The sequence below is a fragment of the Pleurodeles waltl genome, chromosome 4_1, assembly GCF_031143425.1.
Source record: "Pleurodeles waltl isolate 20211129_DDA chromosome 4_1, aPleWal1.hap1.20221129, whole genome shotgun sequence".
In the NCBI taxonomy this organism is placed as follows: domain Eukaryota; kingdom Metazoa; phylum Chordata; class Amphibia; order Caudata; family Salamandridae; genus Pleurodeles; species Pleurodeles waltl.
Window position 1 is genome coordinate 841,421,564 of NC_090442.1, and position 17,602 is coordinate 841,439,165.

The following is a 17,602-nucleotide window of genomic DNA, read 5'->3' on the forward strand; positions in this document are numbered from 1 at the left end:
GCAACTGTCAAGCGTGGAGAATGACAGGTGATAATTTGGGCTTATTTTGCAGCCACAGGACCTGGATACTTTCTCAGTCTTTTAGTCCACCATGACTTCCTCTCTTAACCAGTGCATTCTAAAGGAAAAACGTCGACCCAGCTACCCAAAAGCTAAATCTCAGCCAGAAATGCATCATGCAACAAAACACTGATCCAAATCACAGTAGTCAGTCTACAAGTGAAAGGCTAGAAAAAAGAATCAGAATTTTGCAAAGGGGAAGGCAGTCTAGAACTCAACCCTTAGTTGCTGTGGCAGGACTTTAAGAGAGCTGCGTGCAATCATATGTTCTGAAACACCACTGGGCCCGAGAAGTTTTGTGAAGAAATGCCTGGATGGAAGAGACTGGGAAACAATAAAATGTTTAATTCAAATTATTGCTGCTGAAGGGAACTGTTACGTAATCACCACAGCATATTTTCACACAAGGCTCCCATTTTTTTTTTAATTAAATAATGATAAAGTAAAAACTGTGGGTGTTATTTGTTACAAGAGATTAGATTTGTCGACTCTTAGGACTAGATGAAGAGCAGGTATGTCTGAGTATGTAAACCCAAAGAATATTCAGCAGAAATACTTTTTTTTTTTTTTTTTACATTAATGTACAACTCAGCACAACAAAGATTCTTCTGTCAGTGATACCCTGACTCATGTCTAATTCGTCTGCCTGCTCCTGTCCTTCATGCAGGCTATTGTGAGACATTTTTAGGGAGAAGACTGGCATTTCCTCAAAGAGATGGATGACTCCGAGCCTGATTCAGATATTAGCGGACGGGTTACTTCGGCACAATGGTGATGGATATCCCGTCAGCCGAAATCTAAATCCCACAGGACATAATGGAATTTAGATTTTGGCAGACGGGATATCCGTCACCGTTGTGACGGAGTAACCCATCAGCCAATATCTAAATCAGGTACTTAGCCTTACATCGGAAGGATCAGTGCTGAGGAGCAACTATAGGCGGAGGTGAATACGTTCCACTTTCTTAATGGCACAGGAGAACCACAGTGGTAACCCGTACGTATTTACTATACTGTAGTGTTTGGTCATTATGGGATGTTGGATTACAAGGAATCCTGTCACAAACTGGGGACAACCAAAGACATTTGTTTGAAACCAGATTCCTAGAGTTATTCCCCCGTTCCAGGCCTTTTTCCTAACTGCACATTTCACCCGGTTTTAGTTAGTGACATTTGCGGTGGAGACAGAACACTGAGAATGTGATTTTACAGTGTTACACGTAATCCCTATTTGGGTCAAACAGGTGTTACTCCCAAATCAAATAAGGGCTGATGCTTAGTGGGACCACTGTATGAAGAGAAACTGCAGAAATGGAAATCAAAAACCACTACAATACCAGTTGCTTTTTCTGCTGCCACTCAATACACATGATATTTTCTTAGATTAAAAACTTGATCTGTCAGAGATACAGGTATACTGCCTATTGCTGGTTTCTATGCCAGTCCATTTTCTTGTTTAGATGTTGGAAATTTACCAATCTTTTCAGCCTTGCTTAAAGAAGTCAGAATTGTCGTAATCTGTGCGCTTTTAGCTGATGTTTGAGATTTGGTCAAAGACTGTGGTAACCGCACCACAGCCAGCGGGGTGCGTACAGAAACTGGTTTGTGGTTTTTCATCTCAGCAGCTCCCTTTCTACCAAAGGAATGCCTACTTTTATTGGTTTTCGGTTCCAGCTGATGTTTTTTAATCACTGTCTGTGTTTTTGTTGCTGAAGTCTGAACACCTAAAACACGACCTTTAAATTTGCCAGATGTATTTACGGATTCCACCCCAAACTGCTTGATGGATTGAGACGACTTTGGAATGTGATCAGCTTGTACAACCGGCTTTGTAGACTGGATGGTTTTCACGGAAGGCTTAAGCTTCCTACTGCTGCTCAAGATCTCTGGTTTTGGAGGCATCTGTCTATAGCTTTTTATCTGCTTTTGAATAGAGGAAAGATCTGGTGGAGCCGATGTTGAGTCTTTAGAAGACGGTTCAGTCTTTTTAAACACACCACAATGCTGTGAATTTGCATTTGTTGGAGCTTCTCGTATTGAACGTATTGACTTTTCTCCAGCAATTTGTTTGGAAGGTGTAAGCTTATGTTTCAAAACCACTGTTGGAGTAGTAGTCTGTGAACCACTTGTCTTAGAACTGCTACTCTGAACCGTGTGCAACACTGCAGGAGTAGAACTCTGTGAAGATTGTTTGATGTTATTATTTAGTTTAGGAGTACGAGGTGATGGAGCGAGCTTTGCTGTTGGCTCTGAACGAGTATGAACATTATTGAGTGAGAAATTGCTTTTACTAGCTTTCATTTGCAAAGGAGAGTTTTGTGCAGGAGTTTCTAGCTTTTTTGGTACTTTCCTGTGTGGTTCAGAATTTACAGGGGACCTTGCAGAAGGGAACCCCTCCAGTTTATTTGGCACCAATACTGGAGGTGTTTGCATGGATTTCGCAGGATGATGTCTTGCTCCTCTTCTTGATGCAACTGCAGGCGACTGATTCATACCTCGGGGACCCTTCTGATTTGAAACAGGAGTAGCTAGTTTTGAACCTTGTTTTTCAGAGAAATTAACAGCTGACAAAGGATCCATTACAGGGGTTTTTGGTGTTTTAACTGGTGGAAGCAGGGAGTTATAACTTGGACCTCCTTTTTGGTACTGCATGATTTTCTGTTCCAAAGTTGTGAATTGCATTACTCGACAAGGATCATATTTAAAGAGGAAGCCTTGGAGAGTGTCCCAACCTCCACCAACTCGCACCATCACATGTTTGCCATGTAACATCTGTAACAGAAAAATATATTTATTTTTGTCAAAGTGTACAGTCACATTTTATAATGCTGAAATATGAAGTTTCAAACACTTATGAAAGCATTTTTAGATAGCACATAATGCCCTTGGCGTCAGACATTGATCATTTTAGTAATAGCTCATAATTTGGAGTTAATGACAATGAAAACGCTCTCATGAAAAGCTTACATACAAGGGGAATTAAATATCCAGAGGCTAATAAAACCCACCAGTTACTTGTCAAGTGTGCTAGCACTACCTACATAATGACGAAACCTCTTTGCTGCTGTGGCAATGAGAGAGCAGTAGAAAACAGTGACCCATGTTCGCATCACTGCCGGCATTTAAAAATGTACTTGACTAGTGTTTTTTTATGACTGGCAGTGTTATTAAATATAAAGTACATCTTGGATGTATTATTCGTGCAAAATTTTGTGCAAGAGACTTCTAACCGTAGATTCCTCACCTTAGAATATTCCCCAGGTGTCAGACTGGATCTGGAAAATGTTACACAGTACCTCTGCGTGCCGGTAGGTGGCAAACGGGTTAAAAGTGCTGGCGCAGTTCCCATGTAAATGATGACATAATTTCCTTTCTTTCCACACCAAAGGTGCGAATCCAGAAGGCTGCCTTGTGATTTTTTTAATAACATTTTATGACTTTTGTCAAGTCTATTTTTTTAAGCTTTCTCCCCGGGTGCTGAGGACATGTCTCCCAACATACCCACAGGGTTTAAACCATGTGAAGAATGTCCCTGACCCTCACTTCCTTTGTCTATGGTGCCTGGGGTGAAGCTATGACCCACGGCCTGAACCCGACTGCAAGTCTATGATTCTAAAAGCAATTTGCGAGCAGACACTGAAGCTCCTGGCGGTGCGGCTAAATGCGGCTCTGCACCGATCCCAGTCCCCCTGGAAGTCACAATGCTATTCCTGAAGCCTTCACAGTGGACGATCATCTTCACAGCCCAAGACTTCATCCTTCAAATCGGGTAAGTCCAAGAAGCACAAGATGAATAAGTCAAGGTATTCTTCTTCTCCCCCGTCCAAACACCATGTTTCTAGGCCTCGCTTGCACACATCACCTGCGAAGCCAGCTTCCAGGCCTGCTCCGCAGTACCCAGAGTGTCCTGGAGCCAGAGCGATGCCTGCCCAGCTTAAATAATTTTTACAACACCATGCATGCCATCTTTGCACTACCAACTTCCTCTGGTGTGCATCCAGGTTCCGTAGAGCAAGGAGGTGTCATTGTTGGGTTACCACCAGCGTGTTCACTCCCAAGCAAGCTGGGCTATGTGGATCTGCCGCTGGATCCAGACCAACGCCATCACAGGTGCCTCCTTCCACGCTGGCACCTTCCATTCCAGTGCCATCCCCAACTGTGAGCCCATCATTATCCCTGACTTCAAATCGGCACTGTCCTACATCGCAGCTGATGCCACCCAGACCCGACCTACTACTGGGCTTACCGTTACCTAGATCAACCCTACCTTCCTGAAGAAGGAGATGAGGAGAAAGGGTTTGGCCCTCTAGAAGAGAATCTTGTGCCTCCAGAAAACTAGTATGAGGAGCTGGGTGGTGCCGGCGCCGGAACACCTCACCGGACTCTGGCACGTTTACTCCTCTCTGCCCTGTCAAAGGAAGGCACATCCTTCATCACTGAGTACAGGGCGATAGAAGTTCTTGACCTTCATCTTCCTTCTGTTGAGGTCAAGAATAACATCTTGATGGCAGTGCTTCACCCAGGATCCGGTTAAGCTTTAACTAAGTCCTTCAGACTGTGTAGAAGGGGTAGGCCCCTCCATTAACGAAAACCCCTCCACTTTTGCAATCATCCCAAGAATAGGTGATGGAGGACATCCTCCTTCCTCCATCAGGAATTACAGGCTCTTCTGGCCAAATGAGCCACTGAGATTATGTCTGCATCAGAAGTAGGGCATGTTTGTTATTCTCACTACTTTCTGGTGCCCAAACACAATGGAGGCCTCTGTCCTATATTAGATCTACAGCCTCGCAACTACTTTCTGAAAAGAGATCCTTCAGGAGGATCTCTTTTCGCAGCTAAAGAGCAGGGTCTTGCACCCGAACCTGTGCACTCTCCGGCTTCATGCATGGAGATTGATCAGCAACAGTTGAGTTTTTGATCTTCCTCCCAAGGTCTATTATGTCATCTTGGCAGCCAGGCGTCCCTTCACTAGGACTGTATAAGCCTGCCTTATGGATGAGTTTGTGACTTGGTGTTCTCACACCAGGTGAACCCCCTTTCTGCACTGCAGTCAGGGGTGTTGCTGTTTCTTTTGTTTCTAGCCTGGCACAGCCTTACTCTGAGTACTTATCTGCGATTTCGGCTCTCCTGCAGCTGCTACATCAACCCTCCCTGTTCAAATCACCTATTTGACTCATTTGCTGAAAGTTGTGAGGCCTAAATGGGACCTCTAACTAGTCCTCATGTTTCTTGTGTGCTCCCCCTTCAAGCCCCTACACAGCCGTTCTGTGCATCTCTTGACTATTAAAATGGTTTTCTGGCGGCCATGCCATTGGCCAAAAGGATAAGCAAGCTTCAAGCTCTCTCATTTCACACTCCTGAACCAGCTCTTTCCCCTGACAAACTGGTTCCTCTATTCTGCCAAAAGTTGTCACCCATTTCATGTTGGCCAGAGCATTACTCTTGCTAATTTTACACTCCTCATCAACCCTACAAGGAGGAGAAGAGACTGGACCCAAAGAGTTATTTTGCACCACTCTGATCCTAGAGAGGACCTTCAGGGGGACGATCAGCCCTTCTCTGGATTCACTGGAGTGAAAAAAGGGCAGGCCTGTGCAGTAGCAGGCCATCTCTTGATGGCTTGTACTCTGAATTAAGATTTGCGACACATTAAGCTAAGAAGCAGCCTCCTGAAGGCTTGTGGGCCCATTCTGCTATAACCAAGGCAATCACTAAGGAGTTAGCACGCAGGGTGCCTGTCCTGGAAATCTGTCAAGCAGCTACGTAGGTGTCTCTCATCACAAAGCACTACTGTTTGGATAGTGAGGTCCGTCGAGACGGGCATTTTGCCCATTTGGTCATCTAGGATTTTTTTTTTATCTGAGCCAGTTCGCAGACCCACCTCCGGACTTATTGCTTGAGTACCTATTTTAAAATGAAAAATCTGTGGTTGGAAGTCTCTATCAGAAGAACAAGTGACTTACCTTTGGTAACTTCTTTTCTGGTAGAGACTATCTAGCCGCAGATTCCTCACTGACCCTCCCATCCTTTCCACTCTGCAACCTGGGCTGTTCACCCTTAATTACTACACACTGGTTTTTACATGATTCCACATTTTTTTAAATGGAACCAATCATGAAAAAAACAGATGTCAGGGTGCCGGGGTGTCTCTCATATGGACACTGCAACATCACTTTCAATACAGGATGACGCTGGCATGGACCTGATCAATGCCACTTACCGGTGCTCAGCGGTACTTGAATGAGATTTACAGGATACAGTCTGTTGTCTAGGGAATATTCTAATGTGAGAAATCTTCACTTAGATAGAATCTCTACCAGAAAAAGGTGTTACCAAAGGTAAGCAGCCTGTTCATCAACACTTTAATATTCCCTAAATACAAGGCAAGACATGATAAGGTGACCCTGATTCCAGCTGCTTGTTCTGTTGTAGACTCCTGTTATAGTAACAAGACTGCTGGATTTTGGGTGGCAGCACCATCAAGTAAGGGGGACTGAGCCTGATCCCACACTATGTGACAGCTGTCGGCCTAACTCTTCTGGCTAGCTAGCAGCACCTCGCCAATACCAAAGGTCAGAGCAGTGGCGGTTGCTGCAAATGTCAGCGGGGAGGCAGGGAGATGACAGGGACCAGGAAAACAATGAAAAAAAATAATAATACGTAACTTTCCCGCCGACTCCTGCCACCTCGCTCATTGCTCCTCTTCTTGTGGTGTCCCAGCATACACGGGGACACAAGCACAGGCTCCCCAGCAATCCTGGAACTGCTTTCATGCTAAACCTAGCATGAATGCAGCACCAGGATTGGTCTGAGCGTCTCAGACTGCCGCTCAGACACAGCCCTGGTATCTGTGAAGTTACTCCAGCCCAGCTGTTCAACACAGCTGGGCTGGAGAAACCTAAGTGCACAAGTGTGTTTGGACAGCCTGAGATGGCTGGCCAAACACACATGAGCACTTAGATGCACTCTTTCCTTCTCCCCCTTCCAATGACCCAGCCCCGCCCATTCCTGCACTGCTGGCTGAGCCAGCAGATGAAAAATAAAACAATAGCCAACTATTGTTTTATTTTTCATCTCATGGCTTTTTTTTTTATTAAAGTTTTTATTAAGGAAGAGTATAGGACAGTAGAGTATACATAAACATATTTTCAACATTCCACTTTACAACAAATAATTGCACAATGAGTATATGGGTGTGTACAATCTGATGGATATACTGAATAATAGGTGATAGGGTAATGATTAGAAGAGTGGGGAGTGGATAAGGAGAGAGGGTGGGGCAGGGGAAAGAGAAACCATGGGAAAGGAAGGTAGGAGAGAGGGAGGTAGGGTGGAAAAAGGGGGGGAAGGGAGGATTCATCTCATGGCTCTTGACCAGGGAGGTGATGCTCCTCTGCCATTGCGAAGGAGCTGCCCCTGGGTAAGAGTAATTTTTTGCAGCCTATCGCATAACACTCAGACTCCTCAGGGAAGTCTTGGGGGAAAAGATCGTACCCCTTTCTCTCCGTTATACAAGTCTCATACATGCAAAGACAAACAGAAGCAGGATCTTGGTTCACTATATATTTTATTGAAGCAACTGCGTTCCACGTAAAAAGGCATGAATTGTGATTATGAGGGTCATATATGGAATGAGATAAAATATCCATGTCAACAAGCAAATCGGACCAAACCTGAGCCAAATTAAAATGGTCAATTTAGATTTTCTAAAAATCGAATATCATATAAGGACAAATGTCAACATATCAACAATAATTATGATCTTTGAAAATAATCACCAATTTTTATGAACTCCAGGGAAGACCCCACTTCGGCAGGTGGTAAAGTAACCAGTTACTTCACAAGGAAAGCGAGGGAGCACTCATGTTCCATTGCCTCAGCCATAGCTCTGGCCGAGGTGGCAGTATCCTGTACAGCGCCTGATGTTGTAGCACAAGGAGCCACTTGATCCACAAAGGACGGCTCATATGAAGCTTCCCGTACCAATCACAATCTCAATGGGCATGTCTGGTAATAAACCCTCATCAAGAACACAGGCAGATCAGCGTCCAAAGAAGGTATGCGCTACATGGTAAGACACACTTCGGGTGCATGTTCAAATGGGCACCACAAACATGGAAAGACTGGCTGCATGCAATTCAGAACCAGTCTGAATGACAAAAACCAGTTGGACTCCAGTTTTTCCAGGAGCAGTGCTCCAAAATACTGCATCATGCCGTCATGACACAGTTGGGCTTGTGGAAGCGCCATCAGTCCTCCTTGCTGAGATGGGATAGCCATTGAGAATGAAAAGTTGCAACAACAAAATGTGGCCAATTAATGCCAAAGTAACAGGGAATCCCCCAAAGAACCTTGATAAAATAGGGTGTATGGCTGAAGGTATTATGCCAAAAATAGAGAGGGTGCTGACAAAATCAGAACCAACTGCCTTAAAGAAGTGTACAATCCCAGCGATGTTAGACGCGTTTTAAAATGTGACCTATGAGTACACAGAAATGTCTAGGAAAGTTTGTATTTAAAAGCGACTATATCTATGTGGATGACCTCACCACTTGGACAGCGTAGGTCTTGAGGGCAGATGCAAGCGCCATGTGTTTTTTAAACAAAAGAGCCTTTACTCTACTCAGCTTGTCAAACTTTATATTTGAAGTAGCAATACGAGGCCAAATTTCTGCTACTTTTATCTTTTGCTTGAGGGGAAAATGCAAATTTCTGCAACATGTAACAATTTTGGAGACCGAAACTATAATAGGCAATTCCCGCTCACATACCACAATAACTTCTTTTGTTCAGCATCTCATAACTTCCATTCGAGAGTACCTGGAATGCCGGACGAATCAAAGAGACATGGCCCCCTTCAGATAACAGGCTAAATTCACAGCTTAAGCATTACATGCTCCATGCAAGGGCAGCTGTTTACAAATCACTGAATGACTTACAGAACTCTCACATTCGCTACCGCTAAGAAAGATCTCATTCATGCTATTGAAACATTTATACATAAAGGGTAGTTCCCACACCTCATGGATGTAACTATCTCCTAGCTTTGCAAATCTGCCACCAGGAATGTGTTTCAAACACCAAGTGAACTGAAGGGTTGAAATGGGCAAATTAATAACCCCATATATTAACCAAACTGCAGATGGTATTTCTGCCACAGTGGAAGGCAACTTTTCTAATTTTTTGATGTTTAGCAAAATATACGTTGTCATTATTTGTTGCTCTCACGTCAGGTTAAATGCAGCAATTCCCTGGAGCTGATGGGTTTTCAGGGAATGTGACCACTTTTCAGAACTTGTAACATCCAACCTAACTGCATAATGGACTTAACCTGAATGTGTTGTAAAAATGTCATTCCTCACGACAGTTCACAGTTTATTTAACTATCTCAAATAGTAAGTTAATTGAGATTTAACGCTCATTTTGCCCCAATCATTGTTCAGCACCATGCTACATAAAAGACAATATGGGAAACGTATTAAGTGAAAGATCGCTCATCATAAAAGAAAAGTAATTTAATCTCCTTAAGTACATTCTTCAGTTGGTATCAGGCCGAATGAAAATGGCGCAGACAACTCAACACAAGGCTGAATTGCAAAACGAAGCAGGAAGTATTGCTTGTGGAAAGCATCTACAAAAGACAATGCAGTTGGTTTGAATATATACAAAAGTGGAATGTGCCAAATAGAAGCTGTCTTCGATCTAAGCCTCTTCTAGATTAGGGCCCATTATAAGCTTGGTATTGAGGGAAATACAGCAAAATATTCGAATTCTAACTTCTATCAAAAATTGCATCTCAGTTTGTGCGATAGGATAGCAAAAAAGCTATCAGAAAAACAAAAAATATGATGAATGGACAGCCGGAATTAATCTCAAATACACAGAGGTACACTTGGCTGTACAGTGTTTGCACGCTGTGCCACTTTGGACAACAGCCAATCTTGTGCAGATCAGCCTTGGCCTTTCTCCAATAGAACAGTCCAGTGGGAAATTCTAGGCCACAAGCTCTCTGAATAGAAGCACAAGCAACTTCAGACAGCTTTTGGGCCTGGTCAGCCTTTATCAGAGGTGCCACTTGAGGACTATTGTATAGTGAGCAGAGCGCGGACTCATTTTTGGGCTTACCCTCACTTCAAGCATTTTCCAACACTGGAATTGAAACTTGAGCACCAAAATAACATGACCCATGAAATCAAATTTGTAAAAAATAATTTTGTCCTACATATTTAATCATAATTAATAGCCATTCATTGAAAATGCGTTATAGACAAATCACAATGATTAACAGATGCCAGATATGTGAGAAACCGAGCTCAGATGGTCTCCCTATTGAATTCTACAATATGTTTGTGACCCAATTAGCACCAAGGCATACTTGCACTACATACACTTTTGAAACTAGGTGCCGTCAACCCGCAGCAAGGTAAGCCCTGATGGTTTTACTACAGAAGCATGACTAACAGGGGCCCATTTGTCATTGCCTCTTCTGCCCATTATGTAGCCGGCTTAGATAATAAAATTATGTGCAAAATACTTGCCATGTGAATCCTCCCAGGCCTGGCCGAACAAGTGCGCACACACACACTAAGACAGCTTTATTCTGGGCCTCGAGGAGGTCCCAACTCGCTGGCTAAACCTCATCCTTTACACCCGTGATCTGGAGAAAGCTTCCGGTATGCTGGGCTCAAAATGAAATGTTAAGGCCCTAGAAAGATTTAGAGTCGGAAGAAAGATGAGAAATCCTATTTCGCTCCTTTTATTCCAGGCTCACAGCAAGAGTTAGCCTGGCAAACTATAATCAGACTCATATAGAGTGGGCAGGAGCATTAGACAAGGCCCCCCCCCCCTTTTCATATTGGCCATTTGCAACTAGAGCGCAGAAAACATGGGTGATCCCATTTAAAGATGGAAGATGCTGTATTTTGGGGTATGCCGACGCAGGCCCGCACTGGCCTTTTAGTTAGTGCTTAATTTGTAGAATAATAAGTGCTGGTGCTCAAAGCGCAGCTCAGAAACCGGCGGCGTCAGTGGCCCGCCGAGTACCACGCTGCTTGGTCTTATATCCACCTCAAGACACTTTAATACAATGCCAGACAAAGGGGAACACAGCAAACTGAAAGTGTTCTGAACACTCCATGAAATGCAGACAATACCTGTGGTTTGCAGAACAGGTATATGAACTGAAGGAGGAGGACAGGACAGGTGGGTACATATATTTTTAATATTTACTGGGCCCATCGCATAGGGGGGGGGAAATTCAATAGCCCCGGCTTAGTCAAATAAGTGCTGGTGCTAAGCATCAGAAACCACCAGCACAAATTAAGCACTGCTTTTATTCCACCTGGTGTTTTCCCAGTGGGCTGGAGTCACAGGAGGCCGGTTTAGAAGGCCAAGGGTCGCTGGTGCCTCTGTCACTTTCCCCTGGTCACCGAAGTTAATTACAGCAGGGATGGAGGGGGGTTTGGGAAAGGGAAGGCAGAAGAGACAGAGAAGCAGAGAGAACCAAAAGAGAGAGAGAGAGAGAGAGTGAGAGAGAGCGAGAGAGAGAGAGAGAGAGCGAGAACCAAAAGAGATATATAGAGAGAGAGAGAGAGAGAGAGAGAGAAAGAGAGAGAAAGAGAGAGAGAGAGAGAGAGAGAGGAGAGGGAGTAGGGACAGGTTTTCCTTCCTCAGTTGCCTCCTGACTATTTATTGTTATATATCCAAGACTGCAGTGCGGAGCGGGCCTCACTAGACCAATCTCTAGTTTAAAGGTAGGGTCATGCACTTTCCCACCTCTTCCAGGTCTACCGCAATAGGCTCTGGTAATACTTCAATTACTGGAGGTTACATATTTATTAAAACCAATATTTTTTGTAAAAAGTAATAGAGGCCAGATTCTAAATCCCTAATATTTGGTTTCAACGAAGTGCACTAATTTCCTAATGTGTTTTTCTTCTAAGAAACCAAAGATTCAATTGATGATCATGGGAAGGATTATATATAGTGCCCCTGGTGCACAAGGGGAGCGTGCACTGTTTTTCTTCATCCCTGGGGAACTGTAGTATTACAAAATGTGCCGAAGATGTGTGTGCAGCCCCTTCTGTAATATAAATAGCACCTGCACAAATACAGTGCCAGAGAACCTCTATGGTGGCGTTCCCTTATTTTCATGGTGGCGTGGCCCCATGCAAATGAAGGAAACACTTTACCTCTACGCCCACTCCATATTAGGAACGCAGGGGTAGAGGCAAAGAGGCTGTCAAAAGGCAACACTGATTGTGCGCCACAAAGAGGTGCACACCTCTAGGGATGGGAAAAGGGAGTTCCCTGAACCACCTTGATGTCACACTGCAGGCAAGTGCAGTCACTCGGAGTACCCGCTTGCAAAGGGAATTTGTGACCCTTTGAAGTGCATATCACTGCCATCTGCACAGTAACAACCACTGGCAAAGCCAATAGGTCTTGCCAATGCAACAGCTATTGGCTTCGCCAACGTGTTTTAGCCATGTTGTACACCAGTATGGCTGCTGTTCAGCATGGCTAAAATTTAGCAACATAGAGAGGAATGGGGTGGAGTATTGTAGAGAGGAATGTTGAAGAATGAAGTGGAGTGTTGTAGAGTGGATGGCAGAGAGGGTTGTGAATTGGAATGGCACAGTGGGGAGTCTCACAGAGTGGCATACACTAGAGTGGTATAGAGTGGAGTGGACTGGTGTAGACTGCATTGGCCTAGAGTGTTGCAGAGTATAGTGGAGTAGAGCGCAGTGGCACTGAATTCAGCAGTGTCAAATGCAGCGCCATGGAGTGGCACAGAGTGGAGTGGCACAGATTAGAGTGCCCCACTCTGCACTGGCACTGAGGCAGTGTTGAAGAGTTTTGTGGCACAGAGAACAGCGGCGTACAGTTGTGCAGAGTAGAGTGGTGTAGAGTTGAGTGATGCAGACAGCACTGGCACAGAGTAGAGTCAAGTGGCATAGAGTGCAGTGGTGTACAGTGCAGACTAGAGTCGAGTGGCATAAAAAGCAGTTGTGTAGACGGGGCAGAGTAGAATAGCATAGAGTGGTATAGAGTAGAGTATAGTGCCATACAGTGCAATGGCATAGACTGGAGTAGCACAGAGTGGTGTAGTAGAAATTAGAGTGGCAGAGAGTTCAGTGGCAGAAAGTGTAGTGTTGTAGAGTAGCGTGTCAGAGTGCATTGGAGAAGAGTGTAATATAGTGGCATAGGGAGCAGTGGTGTTGAGTGCAGTAATGTGGAGTAGAGTGCAGTGGCATAGAGTAGAGAGGAATAGAGTGCAGTGGCATAGAGTGGAACAGAGTGACGTAGAGTTCAGTGGTGTAGAGTAGATTGTTTCAGAGTAGAGTGAAGTGGTGCAGGGTAGAGTGCACAGAGTAAAGTGGAGTGCAGTGGTGTAAAGTAGATTAGAGTAGCGTGCAATAGAGTTGCGTAGAGTGCAGGGGCATAGAGTTGAGTGTTACAGAGTAAAGTGCATTGGCATAGAGTGCAGTGGCATAGAGTGCAATGTCAGAGTGTCACAGAGTGTCGTAGAAATTAGTAGAGTACAGCAGAGTAGAGTGGAGTTGTGCAGAGAAGAGTGGTGTGGCCTAAACTGCAATGGTGAAAAGTACAGTGGTGTAGAGTAGAGTGGCAAAGAGTGCACTAGAGTAGAGTGATACAGGGTAGAGTAGAGAGGCGTAGAGTGTAGTGGTGCAGAATGCAGTATAGTAGTGCAGAGTACAGTGCAGTGGTGTGGGGTGGTGCAGTGTATAGTATTCATGGTATGGTAGCACACTGGCATTACAGACAACACACTTTCAATTAAAAAGACCATTACATTTGCACAGATAAACAGTTTTACTAATAAAACTATATAGTGCACATACAAAAATGTGTTGAAATAGTGTCACCTAGTTTAATGATTCGTTTTGACAATTTTAAAGTATTTGTTTCCAACAAGCTTCATAAATAACAAAAATGTGCTTCATTTGTGCGTTCATAATTCTGATATATTCTGAAATACACAGTTAATTTAAATGTTGTTGTGTGCTAGAAAAAACTCTTTCCTACCCAAACTATCCAGCAGGATTGTCACATATATCCTCTTTCTGTGAAATTAGAGAAGGAAAGTAAACAAGTGCCCTTTAAAGACAGCGCCTATCATTAGGCCTAGATCTTTGAATGCACAGCAAATGTACAGAGAAAAGAACAAGATTTACAGCTGTTTACAGAAAAGGAGAACTCAGAAAGATTCTGTGAATAAGGTTTTGGCAAGGGAAGAACCAAACTCAAGCTGGCCAGTTTAAAACTAATTAAGCCAGCAAATGGAAAGCAAGAAATGTGATTTACAAACCACAGAGCCAATGGCAAGCAACAGGCAGAATGCATTTCTAAGTCAACTTTCTGAATGTCCCCAGGATGTCGATAGCAAAGCAGACAGCTCTGCTGTCTGGTACGCTGCGACATAAAAAAGAGCGGTGCTTAAACCAATTGCTCTGTCTTTCACTAATGTTCTGCCCCTTGGGCAGCACACGTTTGTGACTGTCCTCAGTGCTGCACATTGATTGTAATGGGAACACTATGCCTGGTGCACCTGTTTTAAGGTGTGCCATGCAGCAAACAGGGACAGCGCACCATTAGATAATACAGGCCCATTTCTCCTCACACTTCAACCTATATTTATCTTCTAATTATGTTTTTTTTCCAGTTTTATATAGCGTGAACTCGACCTGAAGGTATTGGAGTGCTTTACAAGAGCACCAGTTACGTTATACCAGGACACATTCATTTTTTGGTAGGCACTGGGAGATTAAGTGATTTGCTGAGAATCACAGTATGTTGAGCCAACAGACTCAAACCTGATTCCCCAGCTCCAAACTCAGCAGCTCTGGCAGTTACCCCACATCCTATCTACACGAGCAGTAGGCTTAACTTCAGAGTGCTAGGTGTAAAGTATTTGTGCCAACAAACACAGTAACTTAATGAAAACAGTACAAAATTACACAAAACAGGTTTAGAAAAATAGAAAATATGTATCTAAACAAAACAAGACCAAAACAACAAAAATCCACAATACACAAGTCAAGTTATCAATTAAAAACCAAAAAGAGACTTCATGTAACACAACGCTAACACTGTTAGCGTAGAAATGTACCTGGGTGCGTCAAAAATAATCCGTCACGGGCGAGTGTGCGTCAAAAAGGGCTTGCGATGTGTCGATATCACTCACGAGCAAGACCTTGCATTGTTTCTCCTTCAGTTGAGTCGGCGTGCATCGTTTCTTGTATCCGCAGGAGAGCGATGCGTCGATTTGAACCGCGCTCTCAGGCCCAGGCAGGCCTTGCATCGTTTTTGCACGCCCAGCGATGTTGCGTCGTTCTTTTCCCCGCACGGCGGTCGGTGCGTGGATTTCTCACTCTTGGCCTGCCAGCTTCTCCTTTCAGGGTCCCAGGAACTAGATGGGCACCACTTGGCAGAGTAAGAGTCTCAGCAAAGGCTCCAGGTGCTGGCAGAGAGAAGTCTTTGCTGTCCCTGAGACTTCAAACAACAGAAGGCAAGCTCTAAATCAAGCCCTTGGAGAGTTCTTCACAAGAAGGAAGGCAACACAAAGTCCAGTATTTGTCCTCTAGCACAGGCAGAAGCAGCAACTGCCGGAGGGCTCCGTAAAGCAGTCACAGGCAGGGCAGCTCTTTTTCCTCGGCTCTTCAGCTCTTCTCCAGGCAGAGGTACCTCTTGGTTTCCAGACGTGTTCTAAAGTCTGTGGTTCTGGGTGCCCTTCTTATACCCATTTTGCCCTTTGAAGTAGGCCTCCTTCAAAGAAGAGTCTCTCTTGTTTGTGAAATCCTGCCTTGCCCAGGCCAGGCCCCAGACACACACCAGGGGGTTGGAGACTGCATTGTGTGAGGGCAGGCACAGCCCTTTCAGGTGTGAGTGACCACTCCTCCTCTCCCAGGAAATGCAGACTACACCCCATCTCCCTTTGTGTCACTGTCTAGTGAGAGGTGCAACCAGCCGAACTGTCAAACTGACCCAGACAGGGAGTCCACAAACAGGCAGGGTCACAGAAATGGTTTAAGCAAGAACATGCTCACTTTCTAAAAGTGGCATTTTCAAACACACAATCCTAAAATCAACTTTACTAAAAGATGTATTTTTAAATTGTGAGCTCAGAGACCCCAAACTCCATGTCTATCCGCTCACAAATGGAATCTACACTTTAATCATATTTAAAGGTAGCCCCCATGTTAACCTATGAGAGGGACAGGCCTTGCAATAGTGAAAAACTAATTTAGCAGTATTTCACTGTCAGGACGTATAAAACACATTACTATATGTCCTACCTTAACCATACACTGCATGCTGCCCTTGGGGCTACCTAAGGCTTACCTTAGGGGTGTCTTACGTGTAAGAAAAGGGAAGGTTTAGGCCTGGCAAGTGGGTACACTTGCCAAGTCGAATTTACAGTTTAAAACTGCACACCCAGACACTGCAGTGGCAGGTCTGAGACATGACTACAGAGCTACTTATGTGGGTGGCACAACCAGTGCTGCAGGCTCACTAGTAGCATTTGATGTACATGCCCTGGGCACCTCTAGTGCACTGTGCTAGGGACTTACTAGTAAATCAAATATGCCAATCATGGATGAACCAATTACAATACAATTTACACAGAGAGCATATGTACTTTAGCAATGGTTAGCAGTGGTAAAGTGCTCAGAGTTCTTGAGCCAACAAAAACAGGTCAGAAAAAAATAGGAGGAAGGAGGCAAAAAGATTGGGGATGACCCTGCGAAAAGGCAAATTCCAACAGCCTTCATTTTCACATATCCATCATTTTTCAACAGCACCATCATAGCCTAAAAAATGTATAGTTTCAAACGAGAAGACAGCCACAGTATCACTGTTAGTGTTAATTCAGTTTATGCTTTTTAGATTATTTTATTTCATCAAACTTACCCTTCTAAAGCTCAGTCTCAATTCCATGACATGCAGAATGGAAAAGTTGGACATTTACCACATCCTTAACATAATTTTCAGCTACAGTGCCATTTTCTCCTGGGTAAAGTATATCTGAAATAACAGCAGCTGTTGCCTATATACAAGATTAAGATGGGTTGTATGTTCTTTGAAAACTACATGGGGAAGATATACCCAGGTCCAATCACCTCCCACCCCCCAAAACCCAGAGCCTGCAAATTAATCATTCTGATGGCTTTCTATAAACTGTCTTGTTGGCGGGGTTGGTGTGGCCACATTAGTAGCCATGCTGAGTGGGCTCACGGAGAATCATGCCCATGTTATATTACCAGTAAGGTGTTCCTCCTCAATGTTTTTCTAACATCTTGTTAGCTCACAAATGTTCATAATGGCTTGTAAACTGGCAACGCTACAATGATCATTGTTAAGGCATCATTCATACATGATAAGTGTATGAACCAGCACAATGTGCATGACCTCTTGCAACAGTGCTTCGGCTACAGTGCTTTCATCGCGCCATATTGCTTCCGTCCCCAGGCTTTCTGCTCATGCGCTGAAGAGCCCGTGTTGTGGTAAACAATTA

General features: G+C 44.1%; 1 protein-coding gene across 1 annotated transcript in view; it reads right to left on the reverse strand.

Annotated features, from left to right (window-relative positions):
- Window positions 1–633: 633 nt before the first annotated feature.
- GAS2L3 (growth arrest specific 2 like 3) overlaps window positions 634–17,602 on the reverse strand; it is a 189,164-nt gene continuing 172,195 nt past the window's right edge. Inside the window, exon 10 of the mRNA XM_069229601.1 lies at window positions 634–2,832. Coding sequence (XP_069085702.1) covers window positions 1,495–2,832 — 1,338 coding nt within the window. The 3' untranslated portion in view covers window positions 634–1,494. The remainder of the gene's footprint in view (window positions 2,833–17,602) is intronic.